This window comes from Cervus elaphus, chromosome 25 (assembly GCF_910594005.1).
Source record: "Cervus elaphus chromosome 25, mCerEla1.1, whole genome shotgun sequence".
Classification (NCBI taxonomy): domain Eukaryota; kingdom Metazoa; phylum Chordata; class Mammalia; order Artiodactyla; family Cervidae; genus Cervus; species Cervus elaphus.
Window position 1 is genome coordinate 26494499 of NC_057839.1, and position 25651 is coordinate 26520149.

Sequence of the window (25651 nt, forward strand, 5' to 3'; positions counted from 1 at the left end):
AATGTCTTTGTTTTTCTGTTGTGGATCAGTGAGTTTGAAAGTAGAGTATTCAGTATGACTTATTTTGGGCATGTCATCTGTCATACGTTAGGTAAAAGTGAGTGCGTTTGTGTTAATATTTCATACATTTATTTTCCTCTTTCATAAATACTGTTTTAAAAACTCTGACTGGGGATGTTAAATACTCTACCTTTTTACGTCCTAATGAATTGGTTGAACTGATGACATTTTCTTGAAAATTTTTTGTAATTAAAAGCGAATTTGCAGCTTGGATTTGTTGGTGAGTTTTTAGATGACAATGCTAAAAGTGTGGTCCATGAGAAAAAAATAAGTTGTACTTAATTAAAATTAAATTCTGCTCTGTATAAAGCTACACACTGGGGGAAAATGTTTTTAAAACACATATCTGATAATGGAACTCTTAAAGCACAACAGAAGCAAACAATCCAGTCAAAATGTGGGGAAAAGATCTGAGTAGACACTTTAATGCAGAAGATTTAGAAATGGCCAAGAAGCATATAAAAGATGCCCCATATCCTATTTCTTTAAGGAGTTGTAAATTAAAACAACAGTGAGTTACCTCTGCACATTTATTATAATGGCTAAAATCCAAAACGGTGACAATACCAAATGCTGTGAGGATGTGGAGCAGCAGTTCTCAATCATACTAGGGGAATGTAAAGCCACGTTGAAAGACAATTTCACAGTTTTTTTACAAAACTAAACATAGTCTTACTGTAGCAGTCAAGCTCCTGCATATTTACCCAAATGAGTTGAAAACTTACGTCTGTATAAAAGCCAGCACGTGATGTCTAGAGTGGCTTTATTCATAATTGCCAAAGCCTGAAAGCGACTGAGAGGTCCTTTAATAGGTGAATGGATAAACTCTGGTACCTCCATACAATGGAATATTACTCAGTGCTAAAAAGAAATCAGCTATCCAGCCATAAAAAGACATGGACGAACCTTAAATACATATTGCTAAATGAAAGAAGCCAATCTGAAAAGGCTACCTAGTCTATGATAACAACCATTGACTTTCTGGAAAAGGCAAGGTTATGGAGATAATAAGATCAGTGGTTACTAGGAGTTGGTGGGAGGATAGAGGAAGAATGAACAGTTGGAGTACAGAGGATTTTTAGGGAAGGGAAACTATTCCATACATTGTAATGATGGATGCATTACATTATGTGTTTGTTATAACCTACAGGACTATACAATACAAAGAACAACCTTTAATTGTAAACTGTGTAGTTTAGTTTATGTATCAATATTGGTTCATCATTTATAACAAATATACCATACCAATAAAAATTGTTTGTAATAGAGGACACTAAGGGTGGTAGTTGTGGAGAGGGAGTATATCTTTTACTTTTGGCTCAGTTTTTAAAATAAACCTAAAATTACTTTAAGAAATAAAGTATATTAATCTTAAAAATTTTGAAAAGAAAAAAAATTTGCTCACAATGGTGAAATGTCAGTGCTCTTTGTCTAAATATTAGTAATGATTGCTACAAGCAATTATCCTCATAGTGAATAATTGATATGTTGTTGCTAGGAATAAGATTACTTGATAAGATATAAAATAAAATTTCAGGGCTTTGCTTCATATGTTTCATCTGTTAACTCATTTTATGGAAATATTTGACAATATCTAGTGAAGACTTAAATTTAGAAAACATGATAGTACTTATAAATTCAGTGTAAGTTTTCAGTTTTTATAACGAAAAAAGCAAACAGGCGACTGAAATCTTGTCACAATCTTAAAAAAAATATGTGTGGGATATCATTTAGTTCATTTTTTGTAAAGGGCCATTACTATTTCAAGTTTTATTATGTAAGAGACCTATATAATCCATTAACTTTTTTTGGCTCTCTGAAAAATAATAAGTTGAATTCATAAGCATCTTTTAACAGTGAAGATTTTGTCTAAATACAGGTTCACCATCCATTATCCAGAACTCTTACAGTCAGAATTTTTTGAATTTTTGAAAGGTTATATGATTCACATATAATGCCCTCAGCAGGGTCTAGGACAGTACCTTGTATCAAAGATGTTAATTTTTAAATAATGAAGTAAGACTAGTCAATATAAGTGGGGTAAATAAAGGCTAGGGCATTCATTTGTTCAGGTTAAGTTTTGCCATTGGAGAAGTTCAGGTTATGTTGTAAAAGAACTAGGGTTTTGAGGGTTTTGGGTTTTAAAATAAGGGATTGCGGGCCTTTTAATGAAAGCTGATTTAAAATTATTTATTTCTTAGTCCTGTTATCTGTTTACTTTAAACAAATATTTGAAAATCCTAAAATTTAGTTTTCATTGAGAAGCAGGACTTATGGTTAAAAGTGTAGACTTAGAACTGTTTATGTGAAACTAAACTCATTTGTGATCGGAGTGCAGGGTTAGTGATGTAGGCCATAAAAAATAAACTTGTCCAGTGCAGTACAGTGATTTTTTTTTTACTACTTTATTCAATAATTGTGGAGTATGAACAAAATTATTATCCTGTAAAGAATATCTCGGTGTTCCCTTGTAGTTACTAAGAGCTTATATTGCCTATCTAGCTTTCTATAAAATAACTTAATATTCTATTGTAGCCAAATTATTGTGGGCTCCACCTTTAAATAAGAATTTTAAAAAGCTCTCCACCATTTTTGTCAGTTATCTTTACGCTTCCACATTTAGAGTGAGAATGAGGTAACATTTTAAAAATGGCCATTTACTGTTTTATCATGAACTTGTGTTTCTAACATGACAAGAAACGAAATGCTGTTTACTCATAGAAAGATTTGTTGTGCTCTTACATCGTTTTTGGGCTCTAAACGGTCAGCACCAGTTCACAGTGTCCGATTAAGGTAACCTACTTTCAGAAGGCAGTTCCTAGTTGCTGCCTCTCTGGCACCAGGGTAGATGGCTAGCTGCAGGGAGTGTTGTTAGTCGCTCAGTAGTGTCCAGCTCTTTGCAGCCCCATGGACTGTAGCCCTCCAGGCTCCTCTGTCCATGGAATTCTCCAGGCAAGAATACTGGAGTGATGAGTTGCCATTCCCTTCTCCAGGGGATCTTCCTGACCCAGGGGTTAAACCCTGGTCTCCTGCATTGTGCACAGATTCTTTACCATCTGAGCTTCCAGTGTGCAGCAGTGAGGAATCTTTTTTCATCAGACTTTCCAAAGGCTGTCTTGGCTTAGAGGGCTGGATGGGTATGAAAGGCAATTTAGTTTGGGATCTTATTAAATCTAGGGGAATATAAGCAGAGGTCACTGGCAGGACATTAAGTGTGGGGTCTAATGATTCACTGATTTTCTCAATAAAATATGTGGTATTTTTGAAGCACAGTTGCACCAATCATGTATTTAGTTAAATAAGCATGTTTTCAATCAGATACATTCTTATACTTGAGTGTTAGTCTTCTGATATACCTAAAAGCATCCTGTTAGAAGCTAGCAACGTTTGAGAGAAAAAAATGAAATTTCTGTCAAAATAATTTCTCTGTGAGTTGGGGGAGTATGCCCTGGTATTATTTTAGCAGCAGATTTCCTGTTTTCAATGTGGAGAGTAACTGTTTTGTGGGACCCAGAAAGAAATCATTGAACAGGGAGATGGAAGGAACAACTATGAAGGTACCCGTTTTGTTTACTATAAAATTTTGCTTATTCTCTAAGATTATAATTGAGTACTCATTGGTTTAGAATTTTTGCATATATGGTAATGGAAGACTGTGTTTGTTCTGTCATTTATTGAGTGTCTTTTGTGTCTTAAGTACTACTGTGTTATAGATTCTTTCCTTGTAACTACTTTTTGAGGTTGCTAGGTAATTCTTTTTTATAGTTACTAAGAGGCCAAGTTGGGATTTTAACTCCACCAAGTCTATTTACATTCTTTTTGACAGTCCCTCATTGTCTTCATTGTAGTGTGGGTCTATTTTGATGAAAGTACGTAAATACAGTAAATTCTTTTGTTTTGGTTTTCTTTTATTCTTGTAAATTATGAACGAGTCAAATTCCCATTTGAATGCAGAGTTCCAAAGAATAGCAAGGAGAGATAAGAAAGCCTTTCTCAGTGATCAATGCAAAGAAATAGGGGAAGATAATAGAATGGGAAAGACTAGAGATCTCTTCAAGAAAATGAGAGATACCAAGGGAACATTTCATGCAAAGATGGGCATAATAAAGGACAGAAATGGTATGGACCTAACAGAAGCAGAAGATACTAAGAAGTAGCAGCAAGAATACACAGAACTATATTTAAAAAGATATTCATGACCCAGATAACCACAATGGCGTGATCCCTTACCCAGAGCCAGACATCCTGGAATGTGAAGTCAAGTGGGCCTTAGGCAGCATCACTACAAACAAAGCTAGTGGGGGTAATGGAATTCCAGTTGAGCTATTTCAAATCCTAGAAGATGATGCTGTGAAAGTGCCACACTCAATATGCCAGCAAATTTGGAAAACTCAGCAGTGGCCACAGGACTGGAAAAGGTCAGTTTTCATCCCAACCCCAAAGAAAGGCAATGCCAAAGAATGTTCATACTACCTCACAATTGCACTCATCTCACACGCTAGTAAAATAATGTTAAAAATTCTCCAAGCCAGGCTTCAACAGTATGTGAACTGTGAACTTCCAGATGTTCAAGCTGGATTTTGAAAAGGCAGAGAAACCAGAAATCAAATTGCCAATATCCACTGGATCATCGAAAAAGCAAGAGAGTTCCAGAAAAACATCTACTTCTGCTTTATTGACTATGCCAAAACCTTTGACTGTGTGGATCACAACATACTGTGGAAAATTCCGAAAGAGATGGGAATACCAGATCACCTGACCTGCCTTCTGAGAAATCTGTATGCAGGTCAAGAAGCAACAATTAGAACTGGACATGGACCAACAGACTGGTTCCAAATTGGGAAGGGAATATGTCAAGGCTGTATTTTGTCACCCTGCTTATTTAACTTATATGCAGAGTACATCATGCGAAATGCCAGGCTGGATGAAGCACAAGCTGGAATCAGGATTGCCGGGAGAAATATTAGTAACCTTAGATATGCAGATACCACCACCCTTATGGCAGAAAGTGAAGAACTAAAGAGCCTCTTGATGAAAGTGAAAGAGGAGAGTGAAAAAGTTGGCTTAAAACTCAGCATTCAGAAAACTAAGATCATGGCATCTGGTCCCATCACTTCATGCCAAATAGATGGGGAAACAATGGAAACAGTGGGAGACTTTATTTTCTTGGGCTCCAAAATTACTGGAAATGGTGACTGCAGCCATGAAATTAAAAGATGCTTGTTCCTTGGAAGAAAAGCTTTGACCAACCTAGGCAGCATATTAAAAAGCAGAGACATTACTTTGCCAACAAAGGTCCATCTAGTCAAAGGTATGGTTTTTCCACTAGTCATGTATGGATGTGAGAGTTGGACTATAAAGAAAACTGAGAGCCAAAGAAAATTGATGCTTTTGAACTGTGGTGTTGGAGAAGACTCTTGAGAGTCCCTTGAACTGCAAGGAGATCCAACCAGTCCATACTAAAGGAAATCAGTCCTGAATATTCATTGGAAGGACTGATGCTGAAGCTGAAACTCCAATACTTTGGCCACCTGATGTGAAGAGCTGACTCATTTGAAAAGACCCTGATGCTGGGAAAGACTGAAGGCAGGAGGAGAAGGGGACGATAGAGGATGAGACAGTTAGATGGCATCACTGAATCCATGGACATGAGTTTGAGTAGGCTCTGGGAGTTGATGATAGACAGGGAGGCCTGGCGTGCTGCAGTCCTTGGGGTCGCAAAGAGTCGGACATGACTGAGCAACTGAACTGATGAATGAGTCTAGGTGGTGAAGATTAGAGAAGAGTGGTAGGAAACTTGGGTTAGTGTGGTAGCAGCCACCAAAGCATGTAGTTATCTGCCTAGGTTGACTTTACCACTAGAAGAATTTCTGAATCATAATTTACACTCTTTGAGTGAAAATTTGAATTTGAAACTTGTTTCTTAGCTGCACTCCTGAAATTCATTGTAACCTTATGCAAGTCACTTAATCTGTTCATATATATTTCTCTAACTCTAAAAAGGGTGCTTTTTGGTTTATCAGAAAGCCTTGAAAAGAGAGTTTGTTTCAATGATGCAAACTCCTAACCTATCTCAAAGTCTGTCCTTGTTCTAAGAATAGAGTTCATTGATTTAACTCCCAGGATAGTAGCTACCTTGGTATTGTATTTTGGAGAAAGACACTGCAAATTATCTCTCATTTGTTCAGGAGTGAAGTGCTTTACTTGTCTTTCTTTCCCTGACTTTTTCTCATTGTCTATCTTTACTACTCATTTTGGGCTTTAATATGCTTTTTTGTGGACCTTAAAACTCTAGAAAACGTGTGGTTGTTTAAATTGTACTTGATATAGTCAGTAGCTTCCTTGGGAATTTTTCAAGAATAAACTGATCTTCCCCCTCCAATTTAATAAGAAATTTTCAGTTCCCATAACTTTTCTACCTCTAAGATCTTATCCTTTGTTTGCCTCAGGTATTTACCTCTCAAATCATATCCATGTCTAATTAATTAAACTCCATAATTTGAATTTTAAACATTCTACTCTATTATCACCACCTTTATGCAAATAGTTGCTGTCAGTCACCAGCAATTTTCAAGTGGATAAATCCAATGGTCTTCAATCTTATTTGATCTATAAGCACCATTTACAAAACATTTAGAAATGTTTTATTTTGAAAAAAAATTGTAAACTCATATAGAAGTTGAAAAAATAGCTCAGAGAATTCCCATGTAACCTTCACCCAGCTCCCCCCAAGGATAACATCTTATATAACTATGGTTAAATTATCATTACTATAACCAAAATACAGGCCATATTCAGATATCACCAGTTTTTACATGCATTCTTTTTGTGTATGTGTATAGTTCTATGAAATCTATCACTTGTATAGATTTGTGTAACAATTGCCACAGTCAGGGTTTAGAATTGTTCATCACCTCATAAACACTCCCTGCTGCTGTCTCTCTCTAGTCACATCTTCCCCCAGTCCCTAACCCTTGGCAACCACTCACCTATTCTCCGTCACTCTAATTTTATCAAGTATGTTATATAAATGGATTCATTCAGTATTTATCCTTTCTAAGTTGGCTTTTTTCCCCCTCGGAGTTATACCCTTGAGATATGTCCAAGTTGTTGAGTTCATCAGTGGTATGTTGGATTTTTCTTAACTGTTGAGTAGTATTCTGATATATGGATGTATCACAGTTTATTTGTCTACTTGTCTGTTAAGGAACATCTCTTAGTTATTTCCAGTTTTTAACTATTACAGGTAAAACTCTATGAATATGTGCCTACAGGCTTTTGGGTGAACACAAGTTTTCGTTTTTCCAGGGTAGATATTCAGGAATGGGATTTCTAGGTTTTTGGGTAAATGTATGTTTAAATTTATAAGAAACTGCCAAAATGTTTTCCAGAGTGGTGTACCATTTTGCATTCTCACCAGCAGTGTATAGTGTTCTGCATCTTCACCAATACTACTATTGTCAGTGTTTTTTTTTTTTAATTTTCACTATTCTAACAAGTGTGTGTTGACCTTATATCCTGTGATCTTCCTGTATACACTTATTAGTTTGATGCATTTTGGGGATAGATTACTTGGGAGTTTCTATCCTCTCCTGGTTTTAATTCTGCTTTAATGACTGCTTTTTCTCATTTTGCTTTGTAAGTTCCTTCTCTTCCTGACCTTGTAATTTTGGAGTGATGTGGGTATCAGTCCTTGGGTCCTCTTTTCTCCTCTGTACTCTTTCCTTGGTCATCTCATTCAGTTTCATGGTGCTCATAGCACCTCTGTGTTAAATTTATGGCTTCAGTCTGGACCTTCCCCCCTCAATGGACCTTACATCCAGCTGCCTCCCTGACATCTCTACTAATAGGCGCCTCAAACTTGACATATACAACTATGAATTCTTGGCTTTATTCTTTGCTCCCCCTCTTAAATCTCTAGTCCTCCTCATCTCAGTTAACCCAGCTTTAAACTTTTAGTCTCCATAATGGAATATCTTCATCATTTCTTGTACTCATATTCAACCCATCCATCAGCAAATACAGCTGATGCTACTTTCAAAATAAATCCAGATTTGACCACGGTAAGACCCGTACCATTACCTATAAGTCCCTCCCCAGCTCAAGTCTGTATCTTGAACAGAGTAGTAGGAACTCAGTTAATTGTTAAATAATTGAATTGAGTGATTGCTTCTTTATTAGAGAAATCTCTTTGAGATCTTATTTTCTCTAGTTGAATTATAATGTCCCTTAATGTTGACAAAAATAACAGTTATTTTTACATCTTGTTTCCTATATTTTTTTTTCCCTCCGTTCTTAAGACTTTGATTATAGATTGAGTTCCTTAACCTTTTGGTCTATATATTGAATTGTGGTCAAATGTAATTAATATTAAACTGTTTCAGAGTTTTTCCTTTCAGATATGGTGATGTGTGCTTGTGTGCTAAGTCGCTTCAGTCATGTTTGACTCTTTGTGACCCTGTGTACTGTAGCCCACCAGGCACCTCTGTCCATAGGAGTCTCCATGCAAGAATACTGGAGTAGGTTGTCATGACCTCCTCCAGGGGCTCTTTCCCACCCAGGAATCGAACCTAGGTCTCCTGCATTGCCACGCAGATTCTTTGCCACTAGTGCCACCTGGGAAACCCAAGATATGGTGATAGAATTTACAAATAGAAAAAATGTTCTGGCTTCAGTTTATTTTAGTTATTATTTGTTAAACAGGTTGAAAATAATTATTTTTCTGTTTTAAAAACCCTGCCTCTAGTAAAGATTAATATTAATGAAATACACTCATAAAAGCACTACATGTGATTTGAGTGTATGTTGTATATACAGTAATGCTGTTAACTGTTTACAACAAAAGAAATGCGTTCGTTCTGTTTGACAAAAGAATGCAGTAGTCCAAATTTTCTTTTTTTTAGCACTTATCTCAATTCTGCCTTTATGGTCTTGTTTGTTTGGTGTATAGTTCAGTAATTATTTTTGTTTCTGGTCCATTCCTTCTGTTTTTTGAACTGCATTTTATCGCATACCCTACTAGTGCACTTCAGTTCATGCATGGATGGGGCAGAGTAACTTCACAGGTTTTCTTGAATAGTCAACACAGTTTCATTCTTTTAAATATAAGCAGAAGAAAAAAATAAGTAATTGGCATATTCTTTTTACTGTCTTATTAAATACGATTGTTTTTTATATAGCCTCTAGTATCTTTTTCCTACTTGCGTTTTCAAAATTGACCTTTTTCCTACTTGGAATTTTCCCCATTGGTAAATAAACAAATGACCTAATAGAGAAGGTAGACTAAATACATACACACCCCTCACATACCTACTTAGCCTAGGGGAACAGTCAGATGGCAAAGATAATCATAGACACATTATCCTACTGTTTGACTTGTACCTTTGGATTCTTTTGGCTTTTGGGTCTCTATCTACATCCTTCCCTTCTTGTTCATGCATTAGGAAAAGAATATAATCTGTCATATAGTTCACAAATGGCCATCGTCCATTGTGGTCTGTTTGAGGTCTTTTGGCCTCCCAGTAGGGTGTTTCCATCTTCCCAGGCTGCTGAGGTGTGGTACCAGACTTTGCAGCAAATCTGGAGGTGCCTAACATCTTTGTGTCAGGATTTCTCAGGCTGTTGCCCACTGCTGATAGCTCTGAGGCAGTGGAGCCCTCAAATATTTGCTGTTAATGACTGTGAAGCTGCATGCCACTTTCTCCTGGGCAACTGGTAGGTTTTATATATACATAATGGAATACTAGTCTAGCAATAAAAAGGAACAAAATGCCAATCTATGCTATGCCATGGATGAAACAGTATTTCTGGAGGCATTTGTGTAGTTTTCAATGGAAGAGTTCCCTTCACATGTAAAAAAGTTTTTAACCATACACAGTTTCTCAGTTTTGCTGGACACTCTGTCCCCAATCTTTCTAACATAGTTGTTAGCATTTGTATTGTGGTTTCAAGATCCTGATTATTTGTGCAAGAGGAAGTTGAAGATGTTGTGTGACCATGATCTTATGTTGTCTTTTCCTGTCTCTGGTAAAAGGATGGAGAAGTGTTCTTGTGGTATTTAGTTTGAGGAAACAATGAGTTACATATCACCACCTCTCTTTTGAACCATTACAAATATTCACTTATAGAAGGTGGAAGGCTATATTTCTTTGTGGGTGAGTGTGAGTTTACTGTGAATAGAATCTAATCTTAAATGGGCTAATATGATTAGCCACGTAGGCATATTAAAAAGCAGAATGTAGGAATGTAAAGTGGTATGGCAGTTTGGCAATTTCTTAAAAAGTTAGACACAAACTTACCACATGACCCAGGCATTCCACTCCTGGGAGTCTACTCATTTGAAATGAAAATAATGTCCACACAAAGATGTGTACATGAATGTTTTTGGAGATACTAGTCATAATAGACAAAAACTGAAAACAACCCAAATATCCATTAACTGGTGACTGGATAAACCAAATATAATGTATACATATAATACTATACTGTTTGGCAATAAAAAGAAACAAAATGCATGTTACAACATGGATGAACCTCAAAAGTAAAGATCAAGGGCAGGATGAGAAAGGGGCGACAGAGGATGAGATGGTCGGAGGGCATCACCAACTGAATAGACATGAGTTTGAGCACACTTTGGGCGGTAGTGAAGGACAGGGAAATTTGGCATACTGCAGTCCGTGGGGTTGCAAAGAGTCGGACATGACTTAGTGACTGAACAGTAACGACAACAAATGATATAAACCACTAGCAAAATACCACATATTGTATGATTCCATTTTTATGAAATGTTCAGAAAAGACAAATCTGTGTAGGTACAGAAAACAGATGAGTGGTTGCCTGGGGTTGGTGGTGGGAACAAGGGTTGAATGCAGATGGGCTCATGGAAATTTTTTGGGTAATGGAAATGTTCTAAAACTGAGTTGTGCTGATGGTTGCACAACTCTGTACATTTACCAACATCATTGAATTATGTATTTAGAGTGGATGAATTTTTTGGTATATAAATTGTACCTCAATTGTTTTTAAAAAGGAAATGAAAATGAATTTTATAAACTAAAGTATTAGAGAAACATTATATGACAGATGCAGTCATTTGACAAATGAAAAGGGATTGTTTTAGAACTGTAATCTTTCAGCTGAAAGGAAAAGGGTATTTGATTTGAGGAGGTAAAAGAGTAAATGAAACCCTCCATTTTTGCCCTGAAATCTACAGTAAATGTCAAAGATAGCATCCGATATCTTTAAATTTTTGCATTGATCTACACATTTGTATACTGTGGCTGGTAGAATAAATTGGTGGTTAAAATAACTTTTCTGAATAGCTTATCAAGGACCTTAATGTTTATATCCTCTGACCTATAATCTCACATGAAAATATATTCTAAGGAAATAATTAGAAATGCAAAAAAGGATTGGTTTTTAGAAATGTTCATTATAGCTTTATATAGGGCAATCAAACAATAACCTACATGCTCTCAAAGTATGGGGAATGGTTATAATTGTTTTAGTTAGGCTCTGTTGGTTGCAAGGAGCAGATCCTTTTATGGCCAGCTTAATAAAAATTGACTTTTGTTGAAAGCATACAAGGTGCTTTAACAACCCCCAAACAGCAAGATCAGTGTAGCCCTTTGGTAGTGGGGAACCAAAGCTACTTTCACCTTTTCTGTCTCCAGTCAGACTAGGCACTTCAGTTTTCTTTGGAGACCTGCTTTGTCTCAATCTCTTCTGCAGCCAGTGTTTCTTGTGCATGGACCAGTGCTGTTTGCCAGCTCTGAGTCAGTCTTTGTTCCAGTTCCAAATTTTCCAGAGCAGGACTCTGGACTAGCTCATCATTTTCAGCCCTAAGTGGGTCAGTGAACAACTGGTGATTTAGTCTTCCTCTCCATCCTTTTTGGTGGGGGAGAGGGTGGTCTGCATTCACGTTTATTTATTTAGTGAAAATGAAACTATGCAAAACCTAACAAGCTTTTTTTAATCTTAAGTTTTGGCATATCTGGGCTTCACTGGTGGCTTGGTGGTAAAGAATCCGCCTGCCAGTGCAGGAGACGCAGCCTTGAGCTCTGTGTCAGGAAGATCCCCTGGAGAAGGAAGTAACAACCCACTGCAGCATTCTTGCCTAGGAAATCCCAAAGCCAGAGAAGCCTAGTGGAGTATGGTCCATGGAATCACAAAAGTCGGACACAGTGACTAAAAACAAGTGACTTTGTAATACATCTCATGGGTTTATATGAGAGATTGCAAATATTAGTATTAATTTAAAATATTTCTGAGGCCTTCTCTAATACAGTCTCTTCACTTAAACTCTCAGAAGGATAGTGTGCATTTGTGGTAGATTCATGCTTTTTTTAAAAATTATTCCTTGTTAAAACCTCTGTGATCTGGTTTCCACCCCTTCTTCCTTATTGAAACCACTTTTACTAAGTTTGGCAGTAGAAAACCCATTGGACACTGTGGACCAGTCACCACCTCCTGAAATGCTGTCTCTGCACTTGCCTCAATGACACTGCCTTCTCCTGACTTTCCCTCCCAGCCCAAGTCTGCTGCCTCAGTGGATCCTCTTGCTCTGCTCATCCCTTTAATGTTGCTGTTGCCTCATGCCTCACTTTCACTTCTTTTTATTTCATGTCCATCTTGCACAGTTTCTCTTACTTCTTTGACTTCAGGGATACTTTATATCCCCAAATCTCTGTCTCTATACCAGACACCTTCTATTGAGATTCTGAGTGTGATAACCAGCATCTTTTTGAATATCACCACTTAGAGCCTCACCAGTTCTTATTCTCTTTTGAAACTTCATAGCTCTTTGCATCTGTTTAGTCTCTGCTGAAATTATGTACTGTGCCTTATTTAATTTTGTATTCCTTGTCTCCTCTCACAGAATTCCTTGCACGAGAGATTCACTTAATATTTGCCCACTTGAATATTCCTGTTTTTAAAAATGGACTAACTATACTTGTTTGTAATTTTGTTTCCCAGTTTTTTTTCTAAATCTAAGAATAATTTCTTTTGTGGTCCAAGGGAAAAACAATGTTAATGGATATGATTAAGAACATACTTCAATATAGTTGGGTCTGTTAATACACATTTTTCTTTATTTTTATTTTTTTTTATTTTTTAATTTTTATTTATTTATTTATTTTTTGTCATACATTGATATGAATCAACCATAGATTTACACGTATTCCCCATCCCGATCTCGCCTCCCACCTCCCTCTATTTAATTTCTTTACTGCATGTCATTTCTTCTCTAAAAGAAATGCTAATTGGACCTTCAGCCAATTCAGAAATATGCATTGTAGACATTGCAAGTTTCCATTATTATGTATAAGTTAAATGAATTCTATAAGTGGTGGTTCTTTGTAAATATGAAATAAACTTGCTTATTGAGCCAAGAGTATGGTTATTGGTTGAAGGATGAGCATTTAATTATTACTTACAGCTGGCAGCAATTAAAATTATAGATCTGAGTATTAATCTTCACAGTGTGTACTGCTAAGTGCAAAAGGTTTATGCTGCAAACTGTGGTATTTGTATTAAAGAGTTGGGAATTTCATGCAGAGGAAGGGTCCTCTGCATGTAGACTATTTGGTAAATCTGAGTATAATCTGAATTCAGATATGATAAGTAGTATAAGGGACAGTTAGCAATGTCAGCTCTAGTTTAATTTTTTTTTAATGTTGCATTTACTACAAATATAGCTTTGGGAACCTTGTGAGCTTTCTTTTTAAAAAATTTTATTTATGTATTTTATTTTTGGTTTCACCGTGTCTTCATTGCTTTTGCATTGGCTTTTTCTAGTTGAGGCGAGTGGGGGCTATTCTTCTTTGTGGCCATTCATTGTGGTGACTTCTCTTGTTGAGGAACACATGCTCTAGGTGTGCTGGCTTCAGTAGTTGTGGCACATGGGCTCAGTTGCTCCGAGGCATGTGGAATTATCCCAGACCAGGGATTGAACCCGTGTCCTCTGCATTGCAGGCAGATTCTTATCCACTGTACCACCAAGAATGTCCTCATTGTGGTTTTGATTTGCATTTCTCAGATGATTAGTGATGGTGAGCATCTTTTCATGTGTTTCTTGGCCATCCGTATGTCTTCTTTGGAAAAATGTCTGTTCAGATCCTCTGGCATTTTAAAATCAGATTTTAAAAAAAAAAATATTGAACTGTATACTTTATATATTAACCCCTTACCAGATATACCATTTGCAAATACCTTGTCCCGTTCGGTAGGTGGACTTTTTGTTTTGTTGATAGTTTCCTTTGTTATGTAAAACTTTTCAGTTGTATGTAGTCCTATTTATTTTTGCTTTTGTCTCCCTTGCCTGAGGAGACATATCCAAAAAAATATTGCTAAGACAGATGTCAAAGAGCTTACAGCCTATGTTTTCTTCTAGAAGTGTTAGGGTTTCAGGTCTGACACTTAAGTCTCTAATCCATTTTTATTATTTTGTGCATGGTGTGAGAAAGCATTCTTTTGGTGTGAGTTTGATTATTTTTTCCACAGTTTATTGTGATCCACACAGTCAAAGGCTTTGGCATAGTCAATAAAGCAGAAATAGATGTTTTTCTGGAACTCTCTTGCTTTTTTGGTGATCCAGCGAATGTTGGCAATTTGACCTCTGGTTCCTTTGCCTATTATAAAACCAGCTTGAACATCTGGAAGTTCACAGTTCACGTATTGCTGCAGCCTAACTTGGAGAATTTTGAGCATTACTTTACTAGCGTGTAAGATGAGCGCAATTGTGCGGTAGTTTGAGCATTCTTTGGCATTGCCTTTCTTTGGGATTGGAATGAAAACTGACCTTTTCCAGTCCTGTGGCCACTGCTGAGTTTTCCAAATTTGCTGGCATATTGAGTGCAGCACTTTCACAGCATCATCTTTTATGATTTGAAATAGCTCCATTGGAATTCCATCACCTCCACTAGCTTTGTTCATAGTGATGCTTCCTAAGGCCCACTTGACTTCACATTCCAGGATGTCTGGCTCTAGGTGACTGATCACACCATCGTGATTATCTGGGTCCTTGAAGATCTTTTTTGTATAATTCTTCTGTGTATTCTTGCCACCTCTTCTTAATATCTTCTGCTTCTGTTAGGTCCATGCCATTTCTGTCCTTTTTTGAGCCCATCTTTGCATGAAATGTTCCCTTGGTATCTCTCATTTTCTTGAAGAGATCTCTAGTCTTTCCTATTCTATTGTTTTCCTCTATTTCTTTGCAATGATCACTGAGGAAGGCTTTCTTATCTCTCCTTGCTATTCTTTGGAACTCTGCATTCAGATGGGTAGATCTTTCCTTTTCTCCTTTGCTTTTTGCTTCTCTTCTTTTCACAGCTATTTGTAAGGCCTCCTCAGACAGCCATTTTGCTTTTTTGCATTTCTTTTTCTTGGGGATGGTCTTGATCCCTGTCTCCTGTACAGTGTCAAAAACCTCCATCCATAGTTCATCAGGCACTCTATCAGATCTAGTCCCTTAAATCTATTTCTCACTTCCACTGTATAATCATAAGGGATTTGATTTAGATCATACCTGAATGGTCTAGTGGTTTTCCCCATTTTGTTCAATTTAAGTCTGAATTTGGCAATAAGGAGTTCATGATCTGAGCCACAGTCAGCTCCCGGTCTTGTTTTTGCTGACTGTATAGAGCTTCTCCATCTTTGGCTGCAAAGAATATAATCAGTCTGATTTTGGTGTTGACCATCTGCTGATGTCCATGTGTAGAGTCTTCTCTTGTGTTGTTGGAAGGGGGTGTTCGCTATGACCAGTGTGTTCTCTTTGCAAAACTCTCTTAGCCTTTGCCCTGCTTCATTTTGTACTCCAAGGCTAAATTTGCCTGTTATTCCAGGTATTTCTTGACTTCCTACTTTTGCATTCCAGTCCCTTATAATGAAAAGGACATCTTTTTGGGGTGTTAGTTCTAAAAGGTCTTGTAGGTCTTCATAGAACCATTCAACTTCAGCTTCTTCAGTGTTACTGGTTGGGACATAGGCTTGGATTACCGTGATATTGAATGGTTTCCCTGGAAATGAACAGAAATCATTCTGTCGTTTTTGAGATTGCATCCTAGTACTGCACTTCGAACTCTTGTTGACTGTTATGGCTACTCCATTTCTTCTAAGGGATTCCTGCCACAGTAGTAGATATAATGGTCATCTGAGTTAAATTCACTCATTCCAGTCCATCTTAGTTCACTGATTACTAGAATGTCGACGTTCACTCTTGCCATTGCCTGTTTGACCACTTCCAATTTGCCTTGATTCATGGACCTAACATTCCAGGTTCCTATGCAATATTGCTCTTCACAGCATCAGACCTGGCTTCCATCACCAGTCACATCCATAACTGGGTGTTCTTTTTGCTTTGGCTCTGTCTCTTCATTCTTTCTGGAGTTATTTTTCCATTGATCTCCGGTAGCATATTGGGCACCTACTGACTTGGGGAGTTCATCTTTCAGTGTCATATCTTTTTGCCTTTTCATACTGTTCTTGGGGTTCTCAAGGCAGGAATACTGAAGTGGTTTGCCATTCCCTTTTCCAGTGGACCACATTCTGTGGAGTTGTTGATGGACAGGAAGGCCTGGCGTGCTGCGGTTCATGGATGCAAAGAATTGGACATGACTGAGTGACTGAACTGAACTGATTCTTTTTGGTTTAGCTATCCAGTTTTCCCAACACCATGAATTGAAGAGCCTGTCTTCATTTTTAATCTATGTGTCTTTAGATCTGAAGAGTAGGCAGCGTATATATAGGTCTTGTTTTTGTATGTATTCAATAGTTTGTCTATTGATTGAAGCAGTTATATCTAAGGTAATTATTGATATGTGTGTACTTATTGAACTTCCCAGGTAGTGTTAGTGGTAAAAAACCTGCCTGCCAATGCAGGAGAGGTAAGTGAGGTGGCTTTGATCCCAGGGTCAGGATGATCCCCTGGAGGAGGAAATGGCAACCCACTCCAGTATTCTTGCTTGGAGAACCCCACTGAGAGAGGATTCTGGCAGGTTACAGTCCCTGGGGTCACAGAGAGTCAGTCAGACATGACTGAAGCGACTGACACGCAGCACATGTACTTATTGACATTTTGTTAATTGTTTGGGTGTTGTTTTTGTGGTCCTTTTTTGTTTCTTTCTTCTTTTGTTCTCTTTCCTCATGATTTGATGACTACCTGTAGTATTATATTTGGATCTTTTCTCTCTTTTATGTATTTATTATGTATTTTTGGTTTGTGGTTACCAGGATTAAGTTGCTGATCTGTTAAGTTTGAATGCATTTTAACCACCCTTCATTTTTATTATCCACTCCCTTACCGTTTGTGATGTCATATTTTATATTCTTTGGTTTTGTGTATCCCTTTACTTATCTTGGATATAGATGACCTCACTACTTTTGTCTTTTAACCTCCCTACTAGCTTTATAAATATGGTTGATTTACCACCTTTACTGTATATTTGCCTTTACCAATGAGAATTTTCCTTTTATGCGTGCATGTGTGCTCAGTCACTCAGTTGTATCCAACTCTTTGCTCCTTTGTCCATGGAATTTTCCAGATGAGAATACTGGAGCAGGTTGCCATTTCCTGTTCTATGGTACCTTCCTGACCCAAGGATTGAACCCTCGTCTCCTCCATCTCCTGCATTGCAGGAGGATTCTTTACTACTGAGCCATCGGGAAGCCCCTTTTCCTTTCATAGTTTTCATATTTCTGATTGTTGCCTTTTCTTTTCCACTTATAGAAGTCCCTTTAATATTTCTTGTAAAGCTGGTTTCCTATAGAAACTGATGTTGAGTTGAGTTCTTTTCATGTTGAACTCTTTTAGCTTTTGGTTGTCTGTAAAACTTTTGAGCTCTCTTTCAAATATGAGTGAAAGCCTTGCCGGGTAGAGTATCCTTTGTTTTAGGTTTTTACTTTTCATCACTTTAAATACATCATGTTGCTCTCTTCTGGCCTGCAGAGTTTCTGCAGAGACATTAGCCAACAGCTTTATGGGAGGTGGGGGTTCCCTTGTATGTAACTTGTTGCTTTTACTGTGGTGCTTTCAATTTTCTCTCTTTATTTTTAATTTTTACCATTTTAATTATAATGTTCTTGTTGTGATTCTTTTTAGGTTGATCCTGTTTGAGACTCTGTGCTTCCTGGACCTGGATGTGTTGCCAAAGGTCTCTTAAACTGTCCTCTTTTTTTTTCTGTTCAGCTTCACTGATTTCCACAATTCTGTCTGCCAGTTCCTCTGTATCATCTAATCTACAGTTGATTACTTCTAGAGTATTTTTTTATTTCAGTTATTATATTTTTCAGCTCTGTTTGGTTCTTATATTTCCAGCTCTGTAAAAAACTTCTAACTTCTCATTCTGTTCTTCCATTCTTCTCCCAAGTACTTCAAGCATCTTTATGATCATTACCTTAAACTCTTTTTTTGGGGGGGGCGGGGGGTAGATTGCTTATCTTCATTTAGTTCTTTTTCTAGGGTTTTATCTTATTTCTTTATTTGGAATGTATTTCTCTGTCACCTCAATTCACCTAATTCACTGTTTTATATTTTTGTGTATTTGGTAGGTTGGTTACATTTCCTGATCTTGGAGAAGTGGCTTTGTGTAGGAAGTACCCTATGTGGCCCAGCAGCATACTCCCCTCTGATCACCAGAGCTGTATGTTTAATGGGTACCCTCTGTGTGGGCTGCATAGGTCTGTTTCTTGTGCCTGGCTGACAGCTGTGGCTGTCTTACTGGTGTGCGTGGTTGGCCTGGTCCCATTGATTGCCAGACCGTACCAGCTGCTGGTGGGTGAGGTTGGGTGTTGGGTTGGGATGGGTTATGGCTTGGCTGGCTGTGTGACTTCCAGTGTTGCTAATGGCCTGCAGGTGGTTGGAGCTGGATCCTGACATGGCTTGCTCAGAGGCTTAAGATGTCCTAGAGCTGGAGTTGGCCTCCTGTTGGGCGGACCAGGGCCCTTGGTGTCCAGGGTGGTGCCAGACTACTGGTGGGTGGGCCAGGTCTTTGCACAACTTGCTGTGGGGGGTTGTGGTGGTCCTGGGGCTTGGTGGCTGGTGTGGGGGCCCAAAAGGACATGGGGCTGGTGCTGGCCCACTGATGGGCAGAATGAGGTCCTGGAGTCTTTTGCTGTGGGGCCTGAAGTTTCTGCAGCTAGCATTGGCCCTTCTGTGGGCAGTTCCTGGGCCCAGGTTTGTGACTGCAGGGCTTTGGGTGTCCCAAGGGTGGTATCTGCCACAGGTGGATGGAGTTGGGGCCTAGCAGATCTTGGGGCTGGTGCCTGACACCTGGTGTTTGAGGCCAGGACTGGGGCTAGTGCTGGCGCACTGGTGGATGGGGCTGGGTCAGACGACCAGCTGTGTGTGTGTGTGTGTGTGGTGTGTGTGTGTGGTTTCCGGTGGTCCCAGTGCTGTGGTAGCCCACTTGTAGATGGGGCTGGGTCCTGGGTCCTGTAGTGGGTGCAGTCATGTCCTGAATTGGCTGGGGGCCCAGGGAGTTCTCTATAGCGTCAGCCTGCTGGTGATCCTGCCCACCTAGCTGCCTGGCCTGGTGCATCCCAGTGCTGGTGTTGTTTGGTAGGCCTGGCCTGGTCTCTCACTGATTGGTTAGAGGGAGGATTCTAAAGTGACACTTAACAACACCTGTGTCTTGGTGGTGGAATGAGTTTCCCAGAATGGCTGCTGCCAGCATCTTTGTTCTCAGAGTGAGTTTCAGTTGCCTTCTGCCTCTCTGGGAGGCTCTCCAGGATGAGCAAGTAGGTGAAAGTTTGTTGCTGAATCCAGGAAAAGACACTGGAATTCTTGGCCTCCAGAGGAGAAGAATTCAATCCGGGGCCAGAGACGAGGCTTGATCGCTCAGAGCTTTTGTGTAGTAGAATTTATTAAAGTATAAAAGGGATAGAGAAAGCTTCTGACACAGACATCAGAAGGGGGTAGAAAGAGTACCAGTTTGCTAGTGTTAGCAGTGGAGTTATATACTCTCCAATGAATCCAAAGAATGTCTGGAGGTTGTAAAGGCCTCACTAGACCTACTCCCATAATTTACATTTTAAGATAACAGAATTAGCCAGAAGGTTTAATCCAGAGACTGTCCTCAGGCAGGATGCATCCTTGTAAAGACCAGACCTACTCCCATAATTTATGTTTTAAGATAACAGAATTAGCCAGAGGGTTTAATCCAGAGACTGTCCTCAGGCAGGATATATTATTGTTATATAACCCTAAGGAATGTAGAGGAAAAAAAGTAAAAAGTTTGTCCTTTCTTCCTCCTTGAGTATTCCAGACCTCTCTCCTTGGGGACCCCTAGACTTCTTACCAACCTGCCTAGGAAATGACTCTCTGATTTCTCCCCTTTTCTTTTAGGAGAATTATGTTGCCAAGGGAAAGGTGTTGTTTTCATCCCATAACTACTTCATGCTGTTTAGGGGCGTAGTCCCTAAATTGTTGAGGCAGCATATTCTCCTAACCCTCATATTGAGGGTCTCTGATCCAGGGGCCCCACATAATAGTTGGAGGAGGTTGTGTGCACTCGTAGGAGCTTGGACAACCATTTGTAAATTAAAAGCTTTTAGATGGTTAGAAAACCCTGTTATACAGTTAGAAATGTAAGGCAAAATAGTCAGTCATTAAACCACGTTAAAATCAAAATGAAAAGTCACATTATGTCCATAGCTAAAGTACAAAGTGTTGCACGAGTTCATTTTAGGGTTATTAGAAGTCATCAGTTTAAGAAGAGGCATCACATGCGATTGTTGTCAGAGGTATTTGCAGACTTGGAGAGGTGGCCAAAGTACTGGAGTTTCAGCTTCAGCATCAGTCCTTCCAATGAACACCCAGGACTGATCTCCTTTAGGCAACTGCTTTTCCCAAATCTCCACTTTTTGAGTCGGGAGTCAGTGTTTGTCCCAAGATATACATCACATCCTTCCAAGTAAGGTCATAAAGCAGAGTAACACCTTTAAAAGCTCTAATATATTTTTTCTGGGTCCTCTAAAGAGTCTCCCAGATCCCCCTTGATTCTTTTTATTTCTTGATAAGAAAAAGGCTATTAACTCTCATAGACTGATTATTTCTCCCAGTGGGTGCTTCATGAAGAGGCAACAGCTTGTGTGGCTGTTCCCTCAGTCTCTCTGACTGCTCTGCACATATGATCCCAGGGATAGATTGGAGAAACCTGCTTTTCTTTATCTCTTTGTCTCCTGTCCTCCATCTCATCTAGCAAAGTAGGAGGACAGGAGGGAACTGAAGGAGTCACACCCAAATCTATGCCCTTAGGACATAAGTCTGGCATATTTCGCAGAGAGAAAAAGGGCAACACATACGCTACTTCTACCCATTTCCCTTGTTTTCTACAGAACCGGTCTAATTGTAAAACAGTATTATACTTAAAAGACCCTCCAAGCGGCCACCGTTTGCCATCCTCCAATGGATACCATGGGCATGCAGTATCACATAGAAACATGAGGTGTTCCCCCTTCCCTGTGCTTAAGAAAAAAAAAAAAGAAAAAAAAAGAAACAAACAAAAAAAAAGAAACATGAGGTGTGTCTTCTTTAAGCCCTGGGGATCAAATCTATCCCAGTTTTTCAGGATACAGTTCAAAGGAGTGAGGCTGGAATTGTTAGCTCCCATCTGTAAGAGAGAAAAAAAGCGACCAGCGCCATCTTTCTACCGGAGGCATCCCTTCCTGCTCTGGATGGGGGTGTAGACAGGCTTTACACCAAAACTTTCCTTTCTGGTCAGACTTAGTCTGTCCCTTACCAACGCAGGCGACCTACTCGTCCCTCCCGGTCCTACCATCGAGACGGGGTGGAGATGAACCAGGGGTAGGTCTGACGGCATCCCTGACTGACGTCTAGCTCCTCACCATTAAGACCTTGCTTGCCTCTGATGCCACCCGGGGTGTAATCAGAGTAACCTTCCGGAATGCCTCCCAGGCTAAACCACTGGGGGAAACATTCGTCACCTGAGTGCCTGTGCATGACCTTGAGTATATTCCTGACCACAATAAGACAGATAGGAACATGAAACTGAGATGTTTCTTCCAAGCATCACCATACCAGTGTAAGAGCCTCCTAAGCGTCACCACACCAGTATAAGAGTCTCCTCTGGTCCACTAAGAGCCAGTGTTACCAAAGGAGAAAAAAACCCATTGTAGTTCCAATCTGAGTAACCTTTAACCTCAGAGATGCTCTTGTAGCTAGAGCTCCATCTAACTTCCGTACTTTTCGATTCCTAATGAGGCTAGGTACTTCCTGACTACCAATCCAAGTTTGGGACCTAAGTCACAGTACACAGTGGCAGCACAGATCACAAGTCCCTTGAAAGTCTGTGATCCGACAGATTAGTTTAGTACTTCTAATTTCCAAGGAGTTATGAAATGGCCAAAGAGACCGAAAAGTTGACCAAGAAAGGAGAGTTAGGTCCACACGCTTTGCCCATTTCTGGTCGGTTCCGAAGGAGACATTTGGTGTCTCTTGGCATTGGCAGGTTGGTATAAACCCCCAACAGGTTTCTTCCATAAACCATATGAGGTCACCGCGGAACCGCAGAGCAGGGCTCCTCACTTGCTTCACGCAGGGTGTTTCATTCATTCACGCAAGCACATCGTAAAGTACAGCAGAAAACGTGTCCGCTAGGAGAACAAAGAACTAGAGCTCCAAGCATCCTTACCTTGTCCTGAAGAATCCCGGACGAGCCCCCAAGATGAAAGTTTGTTGCTAAGTCCACGAAAAGTGAAAAGTTTGTCCCTTCTTCCTCCTTGAGTGTTCCAGACCTCTCTCTCCTTGGGGACCCCTAGACTTTTTATCAACCTGCCTAGGAAATGACTCTCTCATAGGTCCTACACAAGTTCCATTTAAATTACTGCTTCTGCCCTGGGTCTTAGAACATATAAGATTTTGTGTGTGCTCTCTTAAGACTTAAGTCTCTTATTTCCCACAACTCTCTGATTCTCCAAAAAGGAAGCCCTACTGGCTTTCAGAGGTAAACAGTCTAGGCGGTGGGAGGGGAGTTCTTTATGTGCAGACCCCTGAGTTGAGGGGCCTGATGTAGAGCTAGGACACTTTGGTCCTTGGGGAGGACTTCTGCAGTTGTAATTTATTCTCCCATTTGTGGGTTGTATACCCTGGAAATATGGGTGATGATCATACTTCACCCTTTCTGCTTATCTTGTTGTGATTTCTTCTTTATATCTTTAGCTGTAAAAGATCTTTCCTACTAATTTGCAGTTCACTCTTATGGGTAGTTGCTCTGTAAATAATCATAATTTTTTTGTGCCTGCAGAAGGAGCTCACAAGCTCATGGTCTTCCTACTCTGCCTTCTTGGTCACTTCTCACATCATAAAGACTTCTAGTGGGGTAATAGCATGACACATTGGTTAACACAAAGAAACTTTGGTTCATATATTCAGAGTTTAATGAAAAATAGAAAAATAAAAGAACAAGGAACAGGCTTCCCCTTTTCATTGACCCTTGAAGATTGAGCACATTTGATATTTGTAGTCGATGCATCAGGCAGTTCATTTGATACTTGTAGTCTATGCATGAGGCAGAGTGTCAGAAGCTTGGTTGTCTTTGACTCTTTAGGGCTTAGCAGAGTTGTTGAGAACTGTAAGTGGTTGTCAAGACGTGCTGCTTCATGGAAAGAACACTTGAATATACAGTGAGTATGCTAGCTAAATGGTTATGGTATTACTGCTGGGTGAATGGGTCCATCCTTGGGAAAGTCCTGAAGCAGAACTCATGCTGAGGGTTTCTGCTAAGCTCTCTTAGAAAGCAGTCCTAGTCAGTATGCTGCAGTTTTAATCAGGATGCTGGATGCAGTGATGAAATAAAGGAGGACTGAATTCTTAAAGTTCACATTTAGGTAAAAGTTTAGACATCTTAGGAGATGAGTGTGAGGCATGATCTTGATGATGACAAAAGAGAGAGCTCTTTTAGGTGCTTTTGTGCTTGACTTCACTGTCCATCTTTTCTTTAGAAACTTGGTTTAAGCTTGCACTCCTTTTCATAGCAGTTCTAAACTTGTCAGTAGACAGTACAGAAATGAGTGGATAATCTTTAGATACTCTGATAACTGATACTCTGATAATCTTTAGATACTCTGATAATAGCCAGTGACCATGACCTGTGATATGGTAGTAATATCAAGTAATATCAAGATAAAATGCAGAATGCTGTTTTCTTTTTGGAAGTAAAGATCCTGACAAAGGGGTTTGAAAATAGTGTTGAAAACCCTATGATTAAATGACAACAAGAGCATGAGAAGAGATTTCTCTTCCTCTAAAATCAGGTTAGTGTATTTGGGTAGAAACAAAGAGAAGACGTTTTTCTTGGTTAAACTGGTTAATAGAGGACTTGAAGGCATTGTTTTTGTAGACAAAAAAATCTTTACCCTAAGCTGTAATTTTTCTAACTTCTGTTGCATATGTCGCTACATTTTCTTTTTCCATGTGCTCTTACTGTTTTCATGGCAAACATATTTTAAAAGATGATCTCTGGGATAATTATTGCCATTGATTAGTTTTGATATTCCTTTTTAATGATATTTTCATTTATTCCTTTTGCTAGCTGGATTGCCTTTTGCAATTCTTACTTCAAGGCATACCCCCTTCCAACGAGGATTATTCTGTAATGATGAGTCCATCAAGTACCCTTACAAAGAAGACACCATACCTTATCCGTTATTAGGTGGAATAATCATTCCATTCAGTATTATCGTTGTAAGTTAAATCCACTTTTCCAAGTTTATCACTTTTGGGCAGTTGGCTTTAATTTTGTGTTATCCTGTTAATGATTGAATGTATAACCCTCTAAAACATGTGTTTTAACTTTTTATGTTATTTGATCAAAATAATCTCAGCTATTTTCAGTGGGGCTAAAAGAGTAACAGTGTATAATTAGAAGAACTGTACTAAATACGTGTGGTTTTATGCTAATCTTTTCCAAGTCACTGTGATTTTTTTTAGCTCTAATTTGCTATTGTTTCAGTAATAATACAATAGATGCATACTGTATCAATGTATTTTTAGCATACTTTATACTTAGGATATTATTTTATGATTTATTGAGACTGTTTATGAACTGACTCTAGTTACTGAGTTCTAGAAAAGAAAAATTACTAACAGGTGTTAAAAGCCTTCATTTAACCCATATTTAGTTTAAAGAATTTTTAGATAATGGCAGAAATAGGGGAGAAAAGCCCAAGTTCTATAGATAATTAACAGTGAATATGAAAGCATTTTTACTGGTATTAAAACTAATAATTACTGTTTTCTAGGATTTCAGGTGAGAATGTCTAGAGAATGTGCTCTGGTTGAGGAGAAGATTTCAAGTGATTTGACTAGATGATTTTTATTATCTCTTGACTCAGAGATTCTATGACTTTAATTTTATGCTCCGTATCTTGTAACTTTAGAAATAAGATTTATGCTAAAAGCAGAAAATATGGTCTCATCCAGGAGATAGGCCAAAAAGATAAATAGCCAAAAAGATACATCTTGTCTGTTCTGAAGTTTATTAAAAAACAAAGCAAAACTTCTTGATTTAGAAATTTAGTGTCTGATTGCAAAATGATTACAGCTCCTTATTAGCACTAAAAGTTAATTCCTAAT

The 25651-nt window shown here is 38.7% G+C and overlaps 1 protein-coding gene across 3 annotated transcripts in view; it reads left to right on the forward strand.

Annotated features, from left to right (window-relative positions):
* Positions 1-25651, forward strand: part of PLPP1 (phospholipid phosphatase 1) — a 107860-nt gene that overhangs the window by 40002 nt on the left and 42207 nt on the right. The window contains exon 2 of one of the 3 annotated variants that reach the window (XM_043887292.1): positions 24609-24760. The exons of the other annotated variants lie outside the window; for them this stretch is intronic. Coding sequence (XP_043743227.1) covers positions 24609-24760 — 152 coding nt within the window. The remainder of the gene's footprint in view (positions 1-24608; positions 24761-25651) is intronic. 3 annotated transcript variants of the gene reach the window in all.